Source organism: Notechis scutatus, chromosome 4 (genome assembly GCF_049901735.1).
Source record: "Notechis scutatus isolate UNSWTSFEM ecotype Mainland chromosome 4, rNotScu1.2, whole genome shotgun sequence".
Classification (NCBI taxonomy): Eukaryota; Metazoa; Chordata; class Lepidosauria; order Squamata; family Elapidae; genus Notechis; species Notechis scutatus.
In genome coordinates, this window is record NC_142012.1 from 120,660,826 (window position 1) to 120,688,705 (window position 27,880).

At 34.1% G+C, this 27,880-nt stretch overlaps 1 protein-coding gene across 3 annotated transcripts in view; it reads left to right on the plus strand.

The window, feature by feature from the left end:
- SH3PXD2A (SH3 and PX domains 2A) overlaps positions 1 to 27,880 on the plus strand; it is a 224,445-nt gene that overhangs the window by 79,431 nt on the left and 117,134 nt on the right. For all 3 annotated transcript variants that reach the window (XM_026663980.2, XM_026663907.2, XM_087964605.1), the window contains 2 exons: positions 6,778 to 6,854; positions 10,799 to 10,890. In XM_026663980.2, coding sequence (XP_026519765.2) covers positions 6,778 to 6,854; positions 10,799 to 10,890 — 169 coding nt within the window. The remainder of the gene's footprint in view (positions 1 to 6,777; positions 6,855 to 10,798; positions 10,891 to 27,880) is intronic.

Consider the following 27,880-nt stretch of genomic DNA (forward strand, 5'->3'; position numbering starts at 1 on the left):
TATTTGTTTTTAGCCAAGGGAGCCAGATTGTCGGAAAAGTCTTCCGTGTCATGTGTCCAGCATGACTATATGCCAAGCCATAGGGAGCACTGTTACCTTTCCAATGAAGTAGTACCTAGTTATCTACTTGCATTTGCATGCTTTCAAATGCTAGTTGGTGGACAGGAGCTAGGGCAAGTAATAGTAACATAGTGCAACACTTAGGTCTTCAACCTGGACTTCAGATTTCCCACTGACAAGCTCAGCCTCTTTAACTACTGAGCCATCACGCCCATCCTTAAGTATCATTACTATGTTACAATTAAACAGTTAAACAACTTCAAAGACATTTTGAAGTTTTGCCTCTAAATTTGCAACATTTATTGTTTGAATAGCAAAGAACTGGGACCACCAGATTGTTCTGATGAAAGTTTACACGGACTAAATCTCATCGAGTCCTTTGGATCTTAATTTTAAGTATTTCTACGTGATTTAGCCTAAGTGATAAAATAAAATAGCAAGATGGAAGAAAAAAGTAATTATTGCTTCATGTAAGAGTGTTAAAGTTGTTCTCACATGGAAAATAAAGGTGATAAGGTGGATGCTTGTCAAATGTACAAAACTGTTTCTCAGTAAAGCTATATGGGGATTTTGTCTAAATGGGCAGGATGCGATCACTATTCCTTTTTGAAAAGTGTCTGGGACACATGTACATGTATATCATAGTAGAAGATATCCCATTACAGCCCATCTGTGCCTCCTGAAATAGCAGCAGGAAGATAATTTTATTAACAGCTTTTCTTCTTTTATTTTGTTCTGTATGACTGACACAAATGTGAGCTTGTTTTGTCCGAGGTATTGAGCTTGTTGTATTTTTGGGTAGCAATCTTGTGAAATCATAGCTATTCTGAATGGAAAATAGAGCATCGTTGTCCATTAATGCCTTCTTTTTTAAAAAAATATATTTTCTATTAATTTTTAGTGTGCAAACACTTTCATATCTATAATGTATATGGAATTCTACATATTATTTTAGTTCTCAAGATATGAAATTTGTAAGCTAATAAGTAAGACAAGTTTCCCTGATCCAAAACTCAGGTTGTGGTTTCTAAAATATCTGGTTGGTGTGTGGACTCAGCAGTCATATCAAAGTTCTTTACAATCCTTCACTAGGCTTTATTCTGAAAAAAGAAATTCAGAAATGATGTATTTAGAGATAGATATACAGTAGCTCTGAAAACACAGACACATGCACTTGCCAATGGTACATACATAGTACTCATTTGTTTAGGGATGAAAAGACAGTAATAGTAAGGTAACTCACTTCCACAATATTACAAATAAGAATAATAGTTGGCAGTTCCATTGTTCCATTGTTATCTATTAATTTGCTGGAGCAAGTTGGGTCTATTGATTGTCTTCGTTCATGTTTTTCTTGCCTAAAACAGTCCTCAAATACAAATTTGGTCTGACTCTGCTTAACTTTTCAAAATTAGCCAATATTACTTAAATACTTTTACCTGCCTAGACCTTAAAACATACTATTGGAGTCAATAGTGTAATAGCAGAGATTTTGATTTTGATAAAGATTAGTGCTTTTTGTTGGGATCAACAGATTGTTGGAATCTGTTGTTTTTGATTTGATGAAGTCTTGTTAGATGATTTTACTCAATATAAATTATGTTGGCATAAAGTAGAACTCTTGCCCGGTATATTTCCACTCTTAATGTAACTAGATGTGGATTTCCAGGGATTTTCTTGAAGGATTTTTATTATTTTGCTACCCCGAACTCTGTATCAAATCTTTTCTATGCGAATTATACCTTGCTTAGGAATTAACAGAAGTATTTCAGTACAGCCAGTACTCAATTCCAAGCTCATAAAACCTTTGGATGATGTGCAAAATATATTATATGTAGGTAAAAATAGCAGCACAAGGTAAAATGGCATGAAGCAAATAGGATTAATTATTCTAAAGTTTAAAAAAGACAGGGATATTAGTTTGAGAATAGTTCTCATACAATGACATTTGCTTGTCTACTTTATGTGAATTGAACAGATTGACCTAAAATGTTGGAAACAAGATACTGAGCATCACTAAAAGTTCCAGCTATAAAGTTCTCCTGAGAAGTAAAATAAAAAACACAGGGATTCTATGGGGCCTGCCATTTCCTGTCTGCACCATTCCCTTTCATCCACTCAAAAATTAAAGCTAAAAAAATGAATCACCATCTTTGATTGAGCTTGATGCTAGAGAGAAAACGATCAGTTTTGAACGTACGCACTAATTAGCACTATGCTAAAATTATGGATTTATTTGAAATATTTGTCTCGTGTTGCATGGGGTCAAATCCTGCTTCTTAGGACAAGTCTCTACCTATTTAGAAGATGAAGATTTCAGAAAGTAGTTCCAGTCTGTATAGTGACATTCAGGTGCAAGTATGGTGTAGGAGCTCAAGGATCTTTCAGTGTCTTTAGGCCATGTGCTTGTAAAAGATGATGGCATCTATCCAGCATCAGGTGGGAATTGGAGCCATAAGTCTACCACCCTTTGAGGGGCAAGTAAGATTCCTGGTGTCAGAATGTTATAAATGATAGCCAGCTCTGCATAGCACAGCAGCACCTAGGAACAAAGGCAAGCAGTATTTCAGGAGTTGTTGCTTCTTTTTGCTGTGCTTAGAAAGAAGGCTCAGCTTGTTTGGGCCGGTGTTTTTGAAGCAGCCTAATCAGTTTGGCTCCTTTCACAATTGTAGATTCATATGCAATTACCCAAGATCCAAAACCACATTTGTCAATTTACATCTTTTCCTCCTAGGTTTATCAGTATTCATTTTACCTAATGCTTTACCTTCTTGTAAAGTTTTGTTTTTTTTAAATCACAAAACTGAGAGCAAAGATGACAAGGAATACATTTTTGGTAGGACAGATTTCTGTATAAGAGGCAGTGAAGTGGTAGGCGGAAAAGCAATCCCTGAGTCAATGTCTAAATCAAGGGTGTCAAACTGGATTTCTTTAAGGGCTGGATCAGCATTGTACTTCTCTCTGGACTGGCTGGGACGGGGAGACGGGACAGATGCTTCCTGAAACACCCTGCCGACCAAAATGGGGTGCAGGAGGGCGCACACAGCCCCCGCCATTTTTGGCCTGGATGGCCTCCTGCAGCACCGTTTTAGCCAGCAAAGTAATCCAGGAGACCATCCAGGCAAAAAACAGGGTATGGGGGGCACACGTGGCCCCCTGCACCCCAATTTGCCTGCCAGAGGCACCATGGGCCAGTCTTTTGCTATTTCCAAGCCAGATTTAAGCACACAGGCCTTGAGTTTGACATCCCTGGTCTAAATGCTTTTGCTTTGGTTGGACAATGTGATTGTTCATTGCGGCATGATCATGTTTCTTCTGATATGAACCTTTGCAGTTATAACAGGTTTTAACTGCAGGTTATAACTATTGTAAGCTAAAGTGTCAATGAATACAAATCTGACATCCAAGTTATACTTATTTTGCCTTATATCAAAAGAGTCTTTAGTTATTCTTGAAGACCCAGTAAGATGTGTTCATCTATGATGGCAAAAAATCAAAAGCACCTTTTCCAACTACAGGTAGTCCTCAACTTATGACCACAGTTGAGTCCAAAATTTATGTTGCTAAGTGAGAAATTTGTTAGGTGACTTTGCCTCATTTTATGACTTTCCTCAACACATTTGTTAAGTGAATCACTGCAATTCTTAAATTAGTAACACGGTTATTAAGTGAATCTGGTTTCCCTATTGTCTTGGCTGGTGAGAAAGTCACAAAAGGGTATCACTTGACTCCAGGACACTGCAACCCATCATAAATGTGACTCAGATGTCAAGCATCTGAATTGTAACTTAACTGTGGATGCTTGGGGATGCTGCCACAATCATACAGTAAGTATGAAAAATAGTCATAAGTCACTTTTTCACTGCCATTGTAACTTTGAACGATCACTAAATGAACTGTTGTAAGTCTGCTTAGTCCATCTGCAATGCCTATTTTAACTTTTTTCAGTTCTGCACAGACTCAAACAGGGCTTTGTTGTGGACAGAATTGAATTTGAGACCTTCTTCATTAAAACAATAAGAGCAGGCTTGCTGGATTACACGAGAATGCTACTGAGAGGCCAGCATGAATTTAAAGGATGGAACAGCATTTTCTCATTTTCCTCATGAAATGCACAGTTCAAAACATATGTCCTTCTATTTAATTGTGCTCTCTATGGTGGATCAAGACTGAAGTAAAAAGATTGAGCAGATCTGTAAGCCTTTTGGAGTCATTGCTCACATTTAAGATCTTGCAATGTTTTTTATGGATGACATATTGTAAGAATCACATTATCACTAAATAAGAATATTCTTTGATGCCCTGATGACTTTTAAGTTAGGTGGCAGTTTACAGCTGAGTAAAATACAGAATATAAGTGTAATTGTAGAGCTTAAAATATATTTCTTCTACCAGTAGTATGTTTTAAATTCTGGATGACATTTGATTGCTGTCTGGTATTTTCGTCTGTAAATGCTCAGTAATCTGCTTCGTCAGTCAGTCAATGTATGATTTTAACATTTCAAACTAACTGTCAGATAAGGCCTTGCCAAATATATGACAGCAGGGATTTCTTGACTTAAAGATATGATTCTGCCACTATTCACTAATATTATATGTTGACTTTTTATCTGTCAAGTTTCTGCTTTATTTGGCTTCAGAGAGAGATCAGAGTGATGTTGCAATAAAGTGATGGGAACTTCTAAGAAACTTAGGAAATCAGAATGGGCACTAATTATATATTATTGCACTCTGTTGATTATTGAGAGGGATGAACTTTCCGTTTAGTTACAAGTACACTTTCTGTGCAATGCCACCTTGCTTCGAACAATCAGCTAACATTGATGCTTTGCAAATTTTATTATATGTGACAGCGAATTGCCTGTTCATTGTCTTTTAGATTCTTGCAAAGAATCTGGTGAGAAGCTTGTCCTCCTGCAGTAACAATTATATATTTATATTTCTTCAGAACATAGTAAGAATAACTACAGATAAGGGAGAAAGGTTTTTCTTTAAAAGGGGAAGACCTTTTATGGTTCCATGTATTCATCATTTCGTACTTGCTATTCTAAAGCTAGAAACAAAATCTTTACTTTTTAATGCTGAAGTAGATCATATGGCTCTAATGAAGGCTTAAAGGAAAGCCAATTTGAGATCTGCCAGATGAACTCTTTTTCTTTTCTAGCTAGACCAATATACTTCATTGTAATTATTTTTGGTAACATGTATAAATATATTATTTTCCTGGTTTTCTAGAAATCTGTAAACAGTAGCTTTGGTCTTGCTATTCTTGAAAGAATCAAATGCAAATCCAATCATTTATGCACATAAACTAAGATGTTGTTTGAATGAATCATATTGGTTGTATACATTATATTTAAAGCTTAATAAGGTTTGCAGAATTGTTGTATGCATGAGTGATGTATAATTCAAAATACTAAGTCCAGAACTTAATTGTTTATCTTTCCTACTGTTATTGCTAACCCACATATTTTAGTCCTTTATCCCTTCTTTCTTATTCTTCTCTTTTTGTCTGACTGGGGTAAACCCTACATAAGATCTTATTAACCTACTTTTCTACATCCACAATGTGTACTTTAACATTTCTACTTTCTCCTCTAAAGAGGAGGACTGAACTAACTACAAATTGCAGCAGCCAAATGGAGAATTTTTCAAATAGTGATGGTGGTTATCAGATTGACAACTTTATGTACAGAATTCTGAACTCTGAGCAACAGTTTAATACAAATAGGATAACAAATCATAACTGACAAGTGGAGGACAATAAAAATGACACCATTAGATTATGTCCATAGCTCTATCTTAGCTCTAACTATCTTCTCAATCAGCAATGCCTTAGATAGATTGTAGTTATACGTTTATTAGTTACCATTAATAATTTAGCTTCTTTAATATTGTATCTTTGTCTTCTTCAGCATATGGCTGAATTCAGAATATAGCTGAATTTGGAGTATTACTGAATTACAATGGAAAGAAATATGCATCTGTCAATACCGATTTAACAGATTTAACCCCCTTAGGCTAATATTCTCAGTGAATTTAAAAGAAATGTCCATCAATTTGCAATGGATTTGTGTTGATTTGAAAAACATGGCAAGCTAAAGGTAACTTGGATACCTTATTTAAAGGATGTCAGAGAAATGTGTTTGTCTGCTTTTTAAACAAGCTTTTATAGATTGCTGTCCATTTCTGGAGTATGTATGTATGATATTTTTGTGAAAAGAAACATAGCTTTTGTTAGAAGATACAAAATGGAGTATAGTGGAAGGAAATAATGAACTGGTAAATGAATTAGGGAGAATTTTTTGTTTGTTTGTTTGTTTGTTTATTTCCATGTACTTTTATACAAAATATTACTTAAAGTACTCAAAACTTTTGTGTATTGATCAATTAGTACTAATTATCCTTTTGATTCATTTTCTGGATATTGCATTGCAATTTTTAGTTCAAAATGTGTGTAAATAATACAAGTAAGTGAAAGTTATGTTTGAACACCATATTTCTTAAAACAACTACAGAAATAAACATGAATAATTGTGCACTTTTCCTTTTCTAAAAATTTCAGAATAAGTAAATTTAGCAAAACCCATTTATGGCTACGTAGATGAAAAATAGAATACATCGACTATTTCTATCTATATGTGAATCAAAATAATTGTGATATAAACAATTTTTGGCAAGGTACATATTTAATCTTTGTATCTTCTTTGTCACCAGGGAAAATCCTGTTCCGAAGAAGTCACATTCGAGATGTAGCTGTGAAGAGATTAAAGCCAATTGATGAATACTGCAGGGTAAGTGACAATTCCTCTTAAAACGCAGTGAAAAATGCATAGCATTTATTTTGTGCTGTCCCAGCCAGTCTATGGGAATTGGATAGTTACTTAGGAATTAGAAGCTGTCCCCTTAAGGGAATGCATCATGGTAAATGTAGTTAAGGTATCCTGGGAAATGTAGTCCATATCCCATGACCACATCTGTAATCCTGATTGGTCACTAAATTGTCCCTTGAGTGGTTGGGGGAAGTTTCCCTCACTTTTGCCTGAACTCCCTAACATATGGAAGATGCTTTCTATTGCTACGAGATGGGTTAGGAGATAACCATCTTTTACTACAAGGCAGATATACAAAGGATTGGTCATTAAAGAAGAACTTCATCACAAATGTGAGTTATGAAGATACCCGATGAACCAATAAATGTACTTTGTTATGGACGTCTTGCTGAGTTATCTATCTGCATCTGTACAGCTTATAAATCCACCTCTGTGCAGAACACAGAAAATATTTATTTATACACATTTTAATATATTGCTTATTCTCTAAATCTCAGGATGACATATAGTCAAAACAAAACCAAATAAAGTAACAAAAAATGAAACAATATCTTATCTACCTACCTTCCACCAGAATCCTTCAAATGACCTGTCAAAATAAATAAATAAATAAAGTCTTAAGTGCCTTCCCAAGACCTTGGGAACATTCTGTGCCCTAGCAGTCATGATGTCCCATACTGTAGTGACATAAAGATTTTGAGAATTAATTTAAAAAATGGAGACCAATGAAACAAATAATAAACTAAGATCAAGCACTATTTTGTTAAAATATCACATATAGGTTTATGAGAGAGATTTCTCTGAGGTCCTTTAACTTTCTAGTGTCATCAAAGCTAGAGAATCTCACAGAAGTGAGTCAACCATCTATGCTTCCAGCAAAGGTCTCAGAGGCTTATACTAGGTCCCTTGTATATGCTTGCCTGAAAAATTATTTTATTTCACAGCTATCTTCCATAAGTGGTTTTTGGAATCAGATAATGGGAGTAGATATGTTTTATATCACTGGTTTGTTTATGAAGCTCTTTCTCAAAATTATTATCAATGTCATCATTTAAACCAAAATAGCATCTTAGAATAAACTCTCAACTAAAATTCTGAAAAATACACTCTTCAAAATAATTATGGAATACAAGAAGTTGCATTTCTGAATGTAACTGTTAAATCTGAAAGTACTTGTAAAAGTGACCATATGTAATACATACTTTTATCATATGAGAAAACAAACTATTTGTGATGTATTACTTGTTAAGTGCATTTTGTGGCTTGTCCAGAAGCTATTCTTGACTTCTGGTTACTCATCTGAGGGTGCAAAGTTTCTCAGATTGAAGTTGGTGATACTCCTTATGTGGCAAGTTGAATAAATAGCATGAATATGAAAGAATGCATATATCCAAATAAATATTTTTATGTATACTTGGCAATACAGCTATATATATTAAAGTTCAAAAAGGAAACTTATCTGGTAATACTAGTTAAATAAGCATTTGGTATTTTCTTACCAAATTTATGTAATTTACTACATTAAGTTATGACATAAGGAACAATCGTAAAGGCTAGCTGGTGTTTTACCCTTTTACAGTCTCTTTATTCATTCACTTCAATTGCATATTTGGGAATAATTATGGGCTGGGCTGGGCTGGGCTGGGCTGACTAATAAGGATCACAACAATTTCTAGATGCTCCAGAATTTTTGTCCAGTTAGATTTCAGTCTAACTAAAACATACTGATGAAACTTTAACATCCTGCATTTAACATCACAGCATTATCATTCAAATAATTATGTTTTTATTTTTTATAAATCATTTTATATATCATGTATATTTGGCAAATATATGAGTTAAATTTGTCTTTGGAAATGAATGGACTATGAATCATGAATACAACTGACTTCCATACAAACTTAGAACAATACCCACAACTATATCACACTACCAGTGGATCAATGTCTTTACAACACATTATTTGTCTTTTGAATATTTAATTGACAAGATTCCTTTCTGTTTTTTTCTTTCTTGAGCAAATTAAAAGGAATTCTTGGCAGTTGGTAGTATCTAGCCAACCTTGGCCGATCTTGGAAACTAATGTGGGTATTGGTACACAGAGGTATTTGAAAGGGGGAATAGTTTGAAATTCCAGGGTTATTGGCTGGATTAGAAAGTTTAAAAAAACCATCCTGGAAGAAAGCAGAAACTTTTAAATCAATCAGAATTTCCCTTTGCCAACTTTTCAGTCAAAACAGAATCAAGGTGGGATAATCTTCCATTTCTTTCTGACTTCAAAGTTGACATTTACATAACAGGACCTGTAGTCTTTCTTTAAAGTTATTACCAATATTAGCTTTATTTAGAATATGTAGTATCTAACTCAACTGTGGCAATCTGCAATCGTTGAGTCACAAGTGATCCTGCAGCCTATTTTTATATTTCCATTAGTCTGTTTAATTACCATAGATCAATGGAAATGTTTACTCCTTGAATTTCTGCGATTTTGATTAATTTTTCAAAAGGTTTAGAGGCCTCCATATTCCCTTCTGTCTACTTAAGTTCTAGAGGGATCATCTAACCTTTTATAAAATGGCAAAGGGACAAGGCTGCCCTTTTCTTTCAGCTACTCTTTGGCATTTCATTGACCTTTTCATTGAAACATGAGTATCGTGTGTTCATTTCCTCTTCTGTGCATGAAATAAAAAAATTACATTTTGGTTGCAATTTGCATTAACACCTTTCTTTGTAGCAAAGTCCATTAACGGCTTGGGATAGCATATTAGATTACCTATTAATATAAGAATATAAGATGTTTCATTTGTAGAGGAAATTCGTTGGATACCATCAAAAAAGGCTCTAGGAAATATTATGGTATATTTTCTTCTTGAATTAGCTCTATTTAATGGTTGAAGAAGATGTTTTATTTTGATGACCCATTTTCAGATTCTTGCATGAAAAATTGGGAATAGGCTATAATTGTATGTATTTCTTCTGCCTTACATACTTGGCTTTGTAGAACATTTCCCACTTTGTCAAGCTACTTTATGTTGTGCTGAAGTAGTCAAAATATGCTGTGAGCAACTTCTCTGCACCTTTCAAGAATGAGTAGAATACAAATAAAGTTCAAATAAAGTTCTAGTCTCATTTTCTGCATAAAGCCAGCTTGGTGACCTTGGGAAAATCACAGTTTCTCAGTCCTTTCAATCGAAAACCAGTTCTGAAATCTTGCTAAAAAAAACCTATAGGGATTTTTTTCAAGTAGTTGCCAGGAGTCAACACTGATTCACAAGCACGCACACGTGTAAACAAAATTTAATTCTTACATTTCTAGGAGACAGTATTTGAATTAGGAAGCAAATAAGATTACTATTTTCATTGTTTGTTTAAATATAAAAAACCTTTTGCTTGTTTGAATCATTCAATTGTGATATTGATATGTCATTGATATGTCATTGATTAGCCTTTTTAAAAGCACCACAAATGGAGCAACTCTGTGATTCCCAAAATCTCCTGCCAATGTTTTTTCTGATTAGGATAATAGAACTGAAGTGCCCACCATTAAATGATGCTTCTGAAAGTATCAGAAAGTTTATTATGAGCAGCAGTGACAGTACTAAATTAGCTTGGTAACTATGTTAATAAGCTCAAAATTTAAAAATACTTTCTGATATTTCTGTTTGTTTAAATAAAACAGCTCAACCATTTTAAAATATGCAAAATGTAAAAGAATTATAAAATTAATATAGCTAATTTTAAAAATCAAATCAATACTAATTATTAAATTATTAAAATGTGTTTATTAAAGCTTTGGGGAAGTTCTGTTCAGTTTACCCACAGGTGTCAGTTAAAGTATTCCCAGTGTTTCTCATCTTTTTATTCTTAGGCTGCTTATATGTTCAATTTCTCTCTTTTTTTAACAGGCGCTGGTAAAGCTTCCACCTCACATCTCACAGTGTGATGAAGTCTTCCGGTTTTTTGAGAGCCGACCAGAAGACTTAAATCCTCCTAAAGAGTAAGCATCTGTTGATGTCTGTTCTATGTAAAGAAGGAAGGAAGCTAAAGATGAACACATTTTATCACATTCAAAAGATGGTAGAGCACCTAATTTTAATTTATCTCTTCACATCACAGGGACATGGGTTTGTAATTTGACAAAAATAAATGAGGAATAAGATGTGTGTTCACTGTGCAAGAAGAAAACTCCAAGAAATGTGCCCTCTGATTCATCACAGGCCAAAGTAACTTTTTTCGCTTTAGTGATTTGCAGAATCATTTATTATATCCTGAGGGAAATCTTGCCAGTTAACAATAAGCTTTTAATTACCATCTATTTTCCTGGATGGATTAGTGCTCAAAGATGGTATGAAAGACTTTGATTATGATCCATGTCACAAGTAATTTCCGAAAAACTATTATTTTGGAAACAGAAAGCAAAAAGAGTCACAAGGACAGTAGAGACAGAGCAGAGGTTCTGATCCCTATATTGCATATAGTAGTTAGATGTACATACTTCAGGCTGTCAGCAATTTAAAAACTGCTCTTGCTGGGAATTCTGAAAGATTTTACAAAAAAATAACATATTATCTAGTTTGCAGAAAATACATAATGCACAGAAATTTCCTAAACATCTTCAATTTTGTAACTTCTCAATGTAGTGAACCCCATTCCAACCATTTCTGGGGGATCCTTGGCTTGGTACTTGCCTAATAATCATGTAAAGTAGTGAATGTCAAGATTGTATTTATTTATTTATGATGCATAGAACAAAAAAAAGAGTTGCAATACAGGTAGTCCTTGACTTGCAACCATTTGTTTAATGTCCGTTTGAAGTTACAACACCACTGAAAAAAATGACTTGTGATGATTTTTACACTTAATAACCAATGCGGAATCCCCAAGGTCACATGATTAAAATTTGGGCACTTGGCAACTAGCATGTATTTCTGACAGTTGCACTGCCCTGGTGCCATGTGATCACCATTTGTAACCTTCCCAGCTTGCTTCTGACAACCAAACTTAATGGGGGAAGCAGATTTGCTTAACGACTGCATGATTCACTTGGCAACTGCAGTGATTTGCTTCATAGCTGTGGAAAGAAGATCATAAAATGGCGGTGCAATTCATATAACAACTGCCTTGCTTAGTAATGGAAATGTTGGGCTCAACTGTGGTTATAAATAGAGCACTACCTGTACAACTAATGACCAGTTGGGACATACCAATATATGTTCCATCTTGTGGGACAAGCTAGTCTAGCATCCATGCCCCAACACTCAAAGAAACAATGGAAGGCTAATAAGATTGAGACAACTCAGATAAAATGTTCTCAATTCTTGAACATTATATCCTCCTTAAAATAGAAAATGCATATTTTCTTTTTTAATTCACTGTGCAGAATTAATAAATTAATGAATAAATATAGCAAAATACAGTAATATTTATGATAGCTTTTTTGTTCAAATTGCAGTGAACAAACTCTTTAACCCTGGTTGCTTGGGCATAATTATTTCTAATATTTTCCAAGCATCTAAAATACAATCCCATAGGGAAGGGGATGTGGCCATTGGAACATCAAAAATGTGCCATCACTAGCTCTGGGGAAGTCCATCGTAACTTTGAGGGGTTGCTAAGCAACTGGTAATTAACCTGAAATTATGTGGTAATTTGAATAAAAGTTTGTATTAATCATACGTAAGCAAAACTGTTGGGTTAATAGATGAATTATTTAAACTCATACAATTAATTAACCAAGGTTTCTATTAGACTTTTCCAAGAGAAAGGCTTCTTCTCTGAAGGTTATGATTATAATCTCTTTTGCTGATCTAACATGATTGGCTCATGGATGTTTTTCAACTTGCTTTCAACTGACACTAGCCCAATGTCACCTACCAGCTTCCATCTGTAATGGAGGAATTTCTGGATTTATGGGGAAAAAAAAAACACCTTCTATTCTGTTTCAAATAATAGTTTGGTTCTGTGTAAATCAGTCAGAAATCCCCAGACAGTATGGTTATTGGCTATGCTGGCTTGATAGTTTGGGGTCTATGATCTCACCACATCTTGAAGTCTATTGATTGGTGAAGGCTCTTTTAAAGAGGACTATAGAAGCTCAACTATATAAACAAATGGTGGATAGCTACTTTTTGGTCTGCACTGAATGCTTGATAAAATCACTGCTATACCATCTGTCTTTCAGCTGTCTGCACTGATGGCTTTGATGCCCTCTGTCTTCAGAAATACACAACAGCAGATCAAATAACCTCATGTTTTGACTCAAAACGACAGGCAGCTTATTGAATTATCAAGGCTTCTAATTTAATTGAAATTTCAGAGATAACCTGAGACCTTCCTTTAAGAACAAAGGATCAGCTACCAGAGGAATTGCATTAGAAGTGTGATCATATAAGAGAAGGAACTGTTCTTAGACAGCTGGTGATTGAAAGAATGGCCATGACAGTGAGGGAAGCAGTCAAGCCCAATAGAAGTTAAGAAGGAGGAGGAAGGTCAAGAGGTAGATGGATCAGTGAGGCATTCAAGTTACCAAAGAATAGGGTGAGCATGGGAAGGGTAGCTATTGTTTCATGTAAAATATTTGGAAATCTTTAGAAGTGCTCAATAAGAGGTTATGTGGAATCTGTGATGAACTCATGTGGTCTATTTCAATATAGATAACATTTCAAGATTGCATTTCCAACTAAACTACATTTGTTCCATAGATACTACTCTGAAGTCAGAGTGCCAAGGTTCAAGCTCTTCTGATTTATTTTCAGTTGTAATTATATAATGACATTGAAGTTCTAACCCTACACTAATGAAGCCGAGGTACAATATGTATCACACCCTTAAAGGCTTCAACAACCTTCCTGTAAGGTCAGCTTCAAAGCAATGTGGCAAACCACAGGATATTATATATGACCAATCGCATTTGCTTTTAATTACAGTCTGAAAAATCATCAACCTTCCAGTGGAAACTACTTACTAGTTTTCTGATCTTTGAAAGTAAATTATAGGCTTAAAGTTAGAATCCAAAACAAATAACAAATGGAGGAAAGAACAATATATTGGAAAGTAGTTTAAAAGATCTTAAAACCCATCTTTGCAAGAGACAGCACTGTTGTGTTAACAAAATTGTTAGGAAAAGAGACTCCTTTCATTGTGTGTGACTTCTCATTTGATGTGCTTATCAAATACTGTATATGTTAGTACATAACTAAAAAGTGATTGACTAGTTTTTGGGTCAGGTAGTGTGAGCCTGTGTCATTGTATTAATTCTATAAAATATGTTAATTGGAAGTTAATATCTTGTAGAAATTTGACTTAGGCTACACTACATCTATTCAAAATAGTTGGTAGGCTATACAGAATTCTTGCATTTATTTGTTCTTGTTCCATTGTCAAATAACTACTTCAGGATTCCTACTTTTGTTTAAAGCATTTTTTTTCCTATTGTGTCTTTCTCTGGCATCTATAAATTGCAACCATGAGAGCTGACAAGCTGTTCTTTCTTTCCAATAATTGATGGCAATTATAGTTCTGGGATAAAAGTTTTCAGTATTCAGCAAATGATGGTACTGAGTTTTCTGGAAAATGGTATTGCCTTTACTTTCCTCTTCCACCCATTTATTCAGTTAAAAGATGTAAGGAAGAGATGGAGAGTTGTACATTTTTCTTGCTGTACTTGTGGAAAACATTACAATTTTACAACTTCAACTGTACATGATTTGTCTTTTACAATAATGCCCTTAACAGTACACTAAATTCTTGTATTGTGTACTATATATATATTAATGCAGATTTGAAACATTGTGTATGCATAGAGGAAATGCATGGCAAACATTCTCCAATTTTCCCCCCAACTACTTCTAGCATAATAAAATGTTGGTTAATAAAGTAAATATTGTGTTTTAAGTGACTGAAGTTTAAGTCAACACTTGAGTATGAACGTTGACTATAAACACATGCATATGCACCCTTTTAAATGTGTGCAAGGCTTGCCATCAATCTGTTATTCTGGACTGCTGAGTGGAGAGAGTATTATAGCACAGCTGAATTCCACTCCTGAAGCCTTCTTTATACACAACCAGAAGCATAAAAACAAAGTTGTTCTTAAACCTTTCTAAAGAATAAACGGAGTCCCTGTTTTCAGGCTGTGATGATAATGAAGTACTTGCAATTTGTTTTCAGAAGAGTCGTGAAAACTGAAAAGTAGATTCTGAAATGAAGTCCAAGGAAATGATCTCTTCCTTGGTATTCTTGTTATCTTATAATTTTTCTTACTGATCTTTTAAATCGGTAATGGAGAGGGTTTTTTTCTTAATGTTAGAATAATTTACTGAGAAAGGGAGATATACCGAAGTTATAAGATCTTTCTAATCTAAAACGCCAAGTCTTGGCTGGTTAGTACTTTGATGGTGATCTCTGAGATATGCAGGGTTGTAGTCTAGACTAGGATGTTAAAAACATCATGGAAAAAAACAGGGGAAATAAGTGTGTTGTTGCCATTTTAGGAAGTATCAGTACCTTTGCAAAACCCTGAGCCTTAAATTAATAGAGGAGTTAGATTAAGGCAAACAACTTTTTTACAGATACAGTTTTGGCCATAATAAGCTACAAAGAGACATCATGAGAGGAACGTGGACTGAATTTTGTGCCTTTTTAAAATTGGGGGTTTTGTATTAAAACGTAACTTTAAATACAAAGTTTAATATATTTGTTTATATATACAATATACAAAAATTGCACTATCTTTGAGGGAGATGGGCAGTTTAGAAATATGTAATATGAATAAATAAAATTGTGGTGTCACAAAGGTTTACTTATTTATTCTTATGTATTTGAATTTATTACCCTCCAAATTCCAGTGGGCCCTGTTCTGAGATGCAACAACCAAAACAAAAAGTTTGAATCCACATGGAGTGAGAGCCAGCAGTGGAAAAAAGTAGCTCAGTGGGAAACAGAGATTAAAAGATTATTTTCACTCTTTAGGAGGACAGTTTAATGGGGGAAGTGCTTGCCTCTTCCAGATCAAAATATCAATGAGTGATTGGATAGTAGGCTAGGATTCTTGCAAAATATAAACACTTTTCTGTAAGATTGTGCTTTGGTGTTTCGGGGTTAGGAAAAAGAATTTTTTTTTTTAATATTGCTCTAATCTTATGGGATAAACCTAGTCTATTTCAATACGTTTCTTCTAATTTCAGGACAGTAATCATTTGGTTATCTTCAAATTACAACATCCACTTGCAAAAGTCATCTTATATGGGAAAGTAAATAAAAACAGAAGGAATATCCAATGCATGCTAATCTCATGTTAGAACAAACGCTGTGTTCTCTTATTCATGAGACATTCAAGCTAAATTTGGATATATATGAACTATGTTCTATGGGAAAATATTTTTCTGTCCTGCCCCCAGCTATTTTTCAAAAAATGCTTGTAGACTTTACTTTTGAATCTCCATCTATCTATCTATCTCTCCACACACAAAGTAAACACTAGCAGTTCAGTGGTCTCCATTTAACAACTATTCATTTAATAACTGTAAATAAACTTACAATGGCACTGAACAAGTAGTAGTTACAACCAGTTCTCAAAGTCCCAGCTGGTCCACTGTCCCTACAGGCATATGGTTATGATGCAGGTGCTGATGATTTTTGACTATTGCAGAATCCTGCAGTTACATGATCATAATTTGCAATCTTCCCTGCCAGCTTTTCCCACACAAGCTAAATCAATGGGGAAGCTGCCAAAAAGTCAGAAATTGCTATCATGTGAGGTCCTCACTTAGTGACACGCACACAGTCTTTCCTTAATGATGGTAACTGTGGACTGCTAGAACTGCTATTGCTAAGTGACATGATCATGTGACATCAGACTTTATGAAAGCATCACTTCATGCTACAAATCCTGGTCCCAATTACTGTTGTTACCAAGGACTACCAACTATTATGTCTCTCCTGCCCCTAGTAGCTTGCCCTCAGCACCCCAAAGATTGATCAACTCATGTTCCAACACACAAAGAAAATATTACGTATAATAAATTTATTATTGAGCTGTCACATAAAACATATTAGTGGTATGATTCCAATAATCTGCATTCCGATACATTAAATTAGCTCAAATGCAAGTCACTCTTCTTCTATTTTTGGCAATATGGGAAAGGTGATATGATTTGGTTTAGATGCATTTTCAAATTTGGCATGTTATAACTCAAAATGTATTGAAGTTGAAAAGTGAAAGCGTATTAGACTTGCTTCTGTGAATTAAGGCGATATACAGTTAAACTTCTCTTCCTTGCCTTTTTCATTTTCCCATGACCTCGAAAGGGGGTTGGGAATTACTATTTTTGTAAAGGTCTTTGTGGGGCAGAGGTTTAATGCTGTAGTATATGTGTTTAATGATGTCCATATGGATTTGTGGGCATAGGAATTAAATCCAAAACAACTCCCAATGACATGACATGGAAGTACAACTCCAACAGAGCTTGCATTTAGACATTAAAGGGTTATTAATACAAATGAACACTTTAAATAAGAAAACAATTTTAGCAGCCCAGAGTTGGCTTCCAGCCCATTTCTGAATAGCAACAAGGAAAGAGAGGTTTGAGAACTGTGGCCTTAGCCTGATGTATGAAAATTAACACCTTTTGCAGGCCCAATTTACATGAGATGCCTGGGTCCTTTTCAAAATTTCAGTCTGATTGCAAACCTATTGATGACGATGATGGAAAGAAAAGGTGAGACTTTGCAAATATATTGAGTCAAGAGCTGGGCCTTTCAGTTGAAAGTTTCAAAGGAAATTAATCCCATTTTACTCTAAAGCATTATGTTTCCTTTGATAGATTCTCCCAGAGAGTTACTTCTTAATTTGTCAGAAAACAAGATGTGCTTTGTTTCTAGGCAACACAGAAAAATAATAGCACGCCCGATATGAATGCAATTTGAAAGAAAGTGCATGAACTATATTTTATGTATTTATATCGTGTCTTTATTATTGTTACAATAGCTCAAGGTAGCGAACATATCCAACACATCTTCCTCCTTTACAACAACAACCCTGTAAAGTGAGTTGGGCTGACAGAGAGTGACTGCCCAAGGTCACCCAGCTGACTTTCATCTAGCCTGGTGCCTTAACCACTAGACCAATTTGCTGTCTCTATTATATACTACTATAGGTAGTACTTGACTTATAACCATTCATTTTATGATGGTCGAAAGTTACAACACTCAATCTTGGGGAAAAAGTGACTTATGACTTGTACTTACACTTATGACTATCAGACCACCTCTACCATCATATGATCGTAATTCGGGAATTTGGCAACTGGCTTGCATTTCTAACAGGTAGCAGCATCTCATGGTCACACAATCATGGTTTATGACATTTTTTGCTGATTTACAGCAAAAAAGCCCATTGGGGAAACTTGATTTGATTAATAATTACACGATTGACTTAACAACTGCTATAAAAACTGTTACAAAGTCATGATAAACTTGACTTATGATTGCAACAGCTTATAATGTAAACTCTGGTCCCATATGTGGTCATAACCGAAGGCTAACTGACTGTTGTCTTATAATATTAATGATGAAAATATGAAATAATATATTAATAATATAGTTACAATTTTTATTATCTCTCCTTTTCTTCCTTAGCAGTTTTATACAGCAGAAAATAACATTGAATGTACATACTTATGTACAGATAAAGCCTAAAAAGCTTAATTTTTGTCTAATTCATATGTGTCCTTCATAAATGTTAAAGCTATTGAGGAAAAGATTCCTCTTTGCCCATGGTTTTTTTCTTATCTACCACCAATTCCTAGTTTATCTAAGATAGTAATTTATGAATTTCTTCCTGTAAATGAACAACTACCAGCTCATTCTGCAAACACTGCTAGATTTGTTCAAAAAACACTGCAAACACTGCTAGATTTGTTCAAAAAATGGTTTGGCATCTCCTGGCCAAAAGGCCTAGCAAGAAAGACAAATATAGCAAATTTAGAATATGATTTTTCTATATAGGTTGAATCAAGTAAAGGAAGAAACAAAACAATTTCTTCTATACATGACACTAGAATTTTTTAAAAGTAAAATATCTACTTGTAGGGAACAAAAATTATTTACAGTGTTCAGAAAACATATTCTGTATCAAATTTCACTTCTATAGAAGAGGAAGGGAAGGGGAGAGATGGACAAAGTGAGTCCAATAGTCTTTCCTTTGATCCTTTAGAACATGATAGATCCAATATAGAGAGCAAATGGACCATTAACATTTTTTCAGCAACAGGGGAAAGTAGAACGGAGAAGAACAAATTGGAGACAATTCCAATTTAATCTTGATAGACAAGATTCCTTGGGGATAAATTCCAATTTGAAATCTGTTAATATTATGATATAGTAGAAATGAGGTGTTGTTCATATATAAAATTATGTAGATACAAGCATTATTTTTTATTTTTCCAGCAAGTTTCTACAGCATTAGCCTTGTCATAAAGATGGAAGAATAAATAAATGCAAAAGTTATTGTTAGAATAAATTTAAAAACAAATCTGTCCAAGAGAGAAAGAAGTATTAAGACATTGTGTCAGATGATACAATAACTTGGAGTAGCACTAAATCATTTATTTTTAAGTTATAAGCTTCCATTATGTTTGTATCTAGCCTTTCTGACTAGTGGTATGCCATGCCTTTATATAAAAAAATTCAAATTTCTACGCATGGCCAGCATAATATGTGACTTCAGAAAGAAAAGCACAGTATCTCTATCAGCCCAAAAAAGTTTACAAGACATTCTTTAAATAGTATGTGGACAACTCTTCTATCGTGCCCAAACCAAAACTTACTTGGTTTTTTTTTTTAGATTGGTAGAACCTATTTTTGATATCGGATGGGAGTTGTCCTTCAAAGCAAAATATACAGTATAATATCATTCCTGCTCCCCCCTCCCTTCCATTTTAAAATCTGATTCTACATTGGCATTACTTGAAGTTGTTAATGACAGTGTTGTAGCCACATTTGAGTGAGCACACATAGGCAATTAATAGTGACATAAGAGAAAGACACCTGACTGTATCTGATCACAAAAGTTGTTAAAAAAAAGAACATGGATGAGTCTTAACATCTATTCCATACATAATCAGACTAAAAAGCAAACTCTGCAGTTTTTATTACTGTAATGTTGATACTACTGCTTCTAAAGGATTAAGTGTTAATTTTGGACTGTACCACTTCTGACATCTAGTGGGGAGTATTATATCCTTCAATGCCATTCATGTAAAAAATGTAACTCCCTGAATGTAGTGGTTTGGCACAAAGAAGATAGAGATTTAGAGTAACCCCTATTTGCAGCTAGCAGTTTTTCATTTTGCATCAAATAATTTTATATTCCTTACCGTCATTTTAAATTTTCTGATATGTCAATTTTATTGTGTTTACTATCTGAGATACCCTTCTATAGATACCCTTCATGATTCCTGATAGATCAAAGCTCCTACTTTTTTTTCAGCTGTTGTCACTGGTTGCAGATGATATTTTATTCCAGTCTTGTCTCTCATTCCAAGTACCAGTGGGAGTAAGAGACATGGCATGTAAAAATGCATTGTTTTCTGTGTGCTGAGATGCACGCCCCAATTCCAACTTTAAACAAATACAAAGACGCTTTGTATAGATAAGTTAAACAGCTGAGTATTTTCTGTCTATTCTTTTAAGGAGAACTACATGCCTTAATTCTCATGTAAGTAAATCCACTGACATATGTTGATATAGATTAGATAGATAGATAGATAGATAGATAGATAGATAGATAGATAGATAGATAGATAGACAGACAGACAGACAGACAGACAGACAGACAGACAGACAGACAGACAGACAGACAGACAATCTTATGTAATAATGAAACAAAGTAAGATATGTGCGGGGTTCTCTTTTGTCCTTAATATAAAATCTTTTGATATGATCTTGAAACTTTAATTGTTATATTTCTAAATAGTAAATTTGTACTGAATGTTCAATTTCTGCTACTTAGATAAAGCTTATGATTGAATCAAAGAACTGACAAGGAATCCTAGACTATACTTCTTTAAAGAAATAGTGGTGCTTAATAGAACTCATTAACACAGTTCCATATATATGTACTCAGAGGTGCCACTAAGCAGTTATCACTTATTCACAGAGACATTTGCATGGGAATTAAGTCTTATTTCCTAAATAGCAAAAACTGAAGTATATAGTTAATTTTAAGTTTTCCTGTAACTCATTTAGATATTGCCAAAAGTTTGACACTCTTCTAATTTGGCAGTTACTCATTTAGCAAAGACAACAACTGTTTCTTTTGAGAACAGTGCTCAACACATTTTATCAATGGGTTGTAGTAAATACAGTAGTATATTTGGGAGAGGCTGGTAAAATTATTTTATGACCAAATGAGTTATAAATATGTTTTACATTTACATATCATACAAAGTATTTTGAAAAGTAATATAAAACTGTTCATTTCTCCTTTTGAAGAATAAGTAGACTTAGTTGCCACATATTTTTGATATACTCTATCCTTATTTTTTCCTCTTATCTAACACATTAAGTATAATTGACCTACAGAATAGTTTATTTCAGAATTTTTAAATCATTCTCAACAACAATATACATTTAAAATATCAATCCAAGCATATTTAAATAAGGAACAGAAAGTAGCTTGATATCCAGGTAGTATCCTAAGCCAAGCCTCAAAAGTAGGCATAGTTCTTTGGTGCCATTTCCACTGAATTAGTAATACATTTTCATTAAATATGAGTTCTGCTTACCTAGAAACATATTAAGGATATTACATCATAGACTCACAAGAAAGTGAAAAAAAAATTAGTTGCTTAGCTACCAGGGTAAATTTTCCTACATTAAAAATCCAAGTGTGGTTATAATTTCAGTTCTAAATAACATGAACTCATGTATGCCATGTACCTGAAGACATATGTAACCTTGTGATAGTATACCTTCCTAAGGGGGAAATGCAAGATATATCATCTGATTCAAATCCCTGTAATGGCAAAATCAGTATTGTGAATCATTAAATGTTTTTCTTTTCAAGGAAAAGAATCAGGAAGCTGAGGTAACAGTTTACAAGAAATCACTTCTTTCTCATGTCATGAGGAAAAACCAAGTCAATACAATTTGGTGTCTCATAATAGAATGAGAGCTTGTGGTGTAGACTTTAGGATTTAAGTCACCAGGAATGTTTGCAAAATATTGGGAAGATTCTCCAGGGCATGTTAGGGTCTAACCTAAACAAACAAATTTCAGTGAATAAATAACAGTACGTAAATAAGTAATTTTAGTCTCTGCTTGTATAACCTATTATTTTGTTAAATGTCTTTTCAAATAATAAAGGTGATGTATAAATTTTTGAAAATCATGTTGAGTGATGCTGTAGTTACTCATTCCACCATTTAATAAGGGCAATGCAGCTTTAGTTTGTTTTTAATCTTCATTCTTGTGTTTAATATGAAAAAAATATTTTGTTTTATTGTTAATGTTGGGATTCATGCCTGATACTTGATATATAGATTTTACTAATATTTCAGAAAAAAAATAAGAATTGCTGTGTGCATTTGTAAGTGGAGTGGTTTGTCATTTATAGAATGACTACCATTATGAGCCTGGCTGACGAGAAGACCTTTACGGCAGGGGCTATTTTTAACCCTACAGATAATCCTTATTATCCCAATTTACCTTTGTCTTTTGGGAGAGGGTAATTTGGCTTCTTTCTAGGATTAATATCTTTTAAGATTAGCTAATTTTGATAAGATTTGAGGGAGAGTAATAAGAAAGGATGGTGTGTTAAGCTCAGGAAAAGAAATTCTGTAAATAATGCTAATTTAGATTTGTTTGGTTTCTTATATGACCAGCAACCACAAGCCCTCTTTCTACACTCTAGATGTGTTGAATTCCCATTTTTCCCAGCAATGAAATTGTATTCTAACATATGGAGGACACTTAGAAAGGCTGACGTTTCAAGGTTTTATATATAATCATGAAAATTAGATTTTTTCAAATTAAATGAAATATGAGTTTGTTGAGCAAAATGAAATTTAAATGGAAAATGTTGCTGATTGTATAGCAAAAGCATACAGTCATATGAAGGAAAGAGAGCCTGTCAGCGTAGTTTTTGTTGCAACAAGTTTAACAAAGCCAAACTTACAAGCAACAAAGAAAATAACATTTGGATCATGTGATCATTCATTTAATACCCATATATTAAGTCTGAAAAACAGAAACTCCTTTGTACGTCCTTTCAGTAAAGAGAGGAGTGATTGAATATGATTCATTTGATGGTAACTATTTTGTAAACTTTGTCATCCTGCCATTGAAATTTCAGATCTCTCTTGCCTACATTTAATCTTCTTGCCAAGTTGTGACCTTTTGGTTGTTAATTATACCTCAAGAGAAAAAGTAAAAAAACCTGTGGTTTGCTTATTCTTTCTCGTGGCTTCTTTTATGACTTCTACGACTTCCATATTTTTCTGGCAAAAATGACATGACTAAGTTGTTTCTGAGTACATTCTTGTCATTTACAAAGGGAACGTCTTATGAGCAATTCCGGATGCCAGTTTCCTCTTACTGCTTGTAGTACACCCATCCATTTCAAAAGGTCTTCTACCAGCCTGTTTTAATGCAATGCAGATTTCCAAAATGTACCATCAAGATTCCTATTTGCATTTTGCCTCTTGATTCTGAGATGGGTGAGCTTACACAGTGTTTGTGCTTGTTTTTCTTTTGGAAAAAAAGCCCTATATGGTATATCCATCACCAATCTCTTCCTGGGTTATTCAACCCAATTAGGAAAAAACATTGAACGCAAATACCTTGGCACACCACTCCCATTTGGCATATTGCCATGCAGTACCCTTAAGAGTTGCTGACATAATATCTTGCACAATGCCATCTATGCAGGGTTCTGGGCTGTCACGCAGCCCTCTAAGCCAAACATTTTTTATTATTATTTTCCAAGCATGATACTTGCAGAGTTTTAAATAAAATGTTATTTATAACATTGTAAGAATGTTGCAAGTAAAAGAAGCCCAGCAACTGAACTATGTAATAATCTCTAAAAGCCTGGGAATAACATTTTATCAGTGCTGATCTGGTAAAATGAAGAAACAGAAAGATTTTGCTATAAAACTGCTATTTTTAAAAAAAATGACCTTCCTTTACAACTTATTAGAAGGAATGTTTTGCTTATCACCAGACAGATCTCACAAATATACATAGACAAATATGTATGCATGTATGCATGAATGTTGGCATGGAAGAGAATTCTAGAAATATATATTTCCTTCATTTCAACTATTTGAAAGAATTATAGAATTGAAAATCATAGAATCAGAACTGGAGAAAGGTGTTAAAACCTCCAAACCAACCCCCCCCCCAAATAAATCCCCCAACATTCCGTCGTGGCACGCTGTGAAACTGAAATGAAGTCTGTCACCCCCCAAAAAAAATAATTCCACACAAAAAAAAGATAATAATAAAAAAAAAAAAAAAAAAACCCCCCCCGCTTTGAGAGCTATTTTTAAGTTTGTTTGTTTCATTATATTAAACCCCATATCCCCCCCCCCAACCTTCTCCATCATTAAATGGAATTATTAAAAAAATGCATTATGGAGAAATTATGGTTTCTTTTTCAAGTATGTTAAGTATATGATTAGCAAATTGGAAAACCTTGTAATGTGGCAAACTTCGTTGTCTCCCCATTGTTTCAAGTTCAGTTCTCAAGTGTCATTGAGTCATTAATGAAACATTCAAAGTGCAACCACTCTGCTTGTAAGCCTGTGATGACATGCTACTTCCTTTTGCCTAGCAACTCGTTCATGTGAACTGGTGATGCACAGTGGAAAGTCCTTCAGAAATTATACATAGGAGAAATTCCTGCAGAAATTGTGCAAGAGACAGTCAAGCTCAGACTGGTAACATGGGTGTTATAATGTTGAATTGTTCTTGATAAGCAATTATGATTATTTTCTTGTAACAATTGACAAGACTAATTGCATCTAAAATAGCAAGAACTGGTCTGGATATTCCTCTTATTGAGATGGCTTATGAATGCAGAAAATAGTATTAGAAATATGATAGGAAAAATGTTGTGACAATGTTAATTACCTCCTGAAATATAATACAAGTTATATCCATCTATCTACTCTGAAGATCAAAAAATTTGGTGAAGATTAATGAAAGTGATAAGTGGTGGATCAGTAGTCTTCAGGGGGAAAAATCACTTGTTTATTAACCATATTTCTCTTGTTTTATAGTTTTTATTTATTTATTGTATGACCATTCCTATCATGGTATTCAAAGACACTACAAAAAGCATTGTCTACCTTTCTGTTTTTGAATTATCTTAAAAAGAGGTGTGCAAGGATTCAGTTTGAAGATGATTCAATCAAATCATTTAATCGTTTTTTTTCAAACTGAATTGTTAAGACAGTTTGAATTGTTGAATCAAACTAAGTGTCTCCAAATGCATTTGAATTTACAGATATTAATTTTCCAGTTCAATCAGATCTTGAATGAGCCACATACCTGTAATGGAGTGGTTCTTTCCAAGAAGCATATAAAACCTTTATTTCCAGAAAACATTGGAAAAATGCTATTTTTATCGTAATTATTTCTTTATTACAAGTAGTTCTCATTTAGCAACCTCATTTGGGGTGGTATTTTGGTCATTAAGCAAGGCAGTTGCTAGGTGAAATTGCAACTGTGCTTATGATTTTACTTCAACTTTTTTTTGTTTTACAGACCTGATAAAGTCGTTCAATGCAAGGATTGGTTTTATAGTGTTTTTTTATCATTGTCATAACTGTGAATTGCTAAATGAGACAGTTACTAAACAAACATTACCTGCAATCAATTTTTTTTTCATTTTCTTGTTGTATAGCTTTGTATTGCTTGTTACTATGGATACTGACATTTTATAACCTAGTGATACAAATAAACCAGAAAATTATTTTGTATCACCTTCATAATATTTCATGATTAAAACAAAAGGCACTATTAGTGTTAATCGGTGTATATTTTGTGCAATGAAAATATCTATAATTTCTTCTGTAAGAACAGATGATTGTTGATTCCCATTTTTCAGAACCTAGTGTCAATAATCTGGAGAAAGAAGAGAAAACATTCTGTTTCCTAATGGAAAAGAATTCATTGGCAGTATAATAAGTATCATTTAGTTACCCAGTTGTGTGAGAACTGAATTCCACAATGTCCAGAAGTTCACCTTTGTTCTATATTATTTCAGATGTTACAGGATACTGGCATTCAAACAGGTTCTGATGCTGAGCTGACAGATTCTTATATTTGTCAGATGTAATTCTAACCAACCACCTGTTCTGAACTCGTTTTTTCCCTGAATTATTCATGCCATAACACAATCCTAACTAACTACCAAAGTAAATTGATACCTGATGTGTCATATCTCTCAAAACTACAGTGCCTACAAGTAATTATGATTAATACATTATAATACACTTTGACTTAAAACAAGATTAGGATCATTGGAATGAATTTTGGTTGTAAAATTGGTAGTAAATCAGGCAGCTGGAACCATACATCGATGATAATGAATTATGGACTTTTGAGAAATATATTCGTAGGGAATAAGAGAAAATGAGAGTCTGTTTATTAACAAGTAAAAGGCCCACCATTCACACATTTGCTGTGGGAATAACATTTTAGACTATAAAGAAATTTGAGGGTAAAAGTAGATCCAGGATTTTAGCAGATGAAAGGAAAAGCAAGGAAAGATGGAAATAAAAGCAGTTATAATTATCTCTTCTATTATAAGGGGTCACTGCAAAATTAAAGAGAAACAAATGAAAAACAGCAGAATTTCTGATGACAGTTGCATTTAATTAACCATTGTTCTACTTTTAATCTCCTCTTATTGCCAATAAATACAGTGTTTGGTCTGTTGGTCTGATATTATATTCAAATACATGTCAGATACAGTGTTCATTTAGCCTGTTATATTTTGCCGTTCTCATTTCATGAAATTAACACAAATTGAACAGGAAGTACATGAATGGATACAGGCAGGGTGGGATTAAATTTTTTTAACAACCGGTTCTGTGGGCATGGCTTAGTTGGTGGGCGTGGCTTTGTGGTCAAGTGACTGGGTGAACGTGGCTTGATGGTCATATTGGCTGGGTGTGGCCAACTCAATATCACTCACATTGAGGCACGCATCTCCTCGCCTGGCCTCTCATGACTGTGGGGATGCTGCAACAGTTGTAAGTGTGAAAAATGGTCATAAGTCACTTTTTTCAGTGCCATTGTAAGTTTGAATGGTCCCTCCCCACAAGCAAAGTACCAGCAAAGGAGGGGGGAAAAACTCCAGAGACGTTCCTGAGACAGGAAGTCTAGTCCTGCCAAGAATAAGGGTTAACGGAGAGGCAGTTTCTGTAAGCAACACCAGAATGTTTCCTTCTTGCCTTCCACACAGGATTAGGCCAGTAATTTCTTCTAACAACCAGTTCTCCGAACTGCTTAGAATGTTAACAACCAGTTTTAGCGAATAGGTGCGAACTGGTAGAATCCCACCCCTGCAATACAGGGCAATATGAATCTCCCTGAATGGTTTAGACTTCCTTCAAATATCTAAGATTCTTTTGGGTCTCTACCTCCATCGTGTGGTAAAATGATGTATCACATACTCTTAACTCCTTGTTTTTACCCACAAAATTAGCAATTGTTCTGAAAAGAACTTTGTTCAATCATTAGAGAAAAATGTATATAACAAATACATTGTTTCACCTTCTTTGTGACTCTCCTTCTGTTCACCATGTGAATTCCTTCTTATTTGTTTGCTCATTTAAAGGAATTTCAGGCTGACAGACAAAATGCAAGAATAAGATGGGTAGAGATAGATAACTGATATTTGGGAGTTATAATTCAGAAATTGCTAAACTACAATTCTTAATTTCATTAGGAAGTAAAGGCAGCAATGGTAAGAC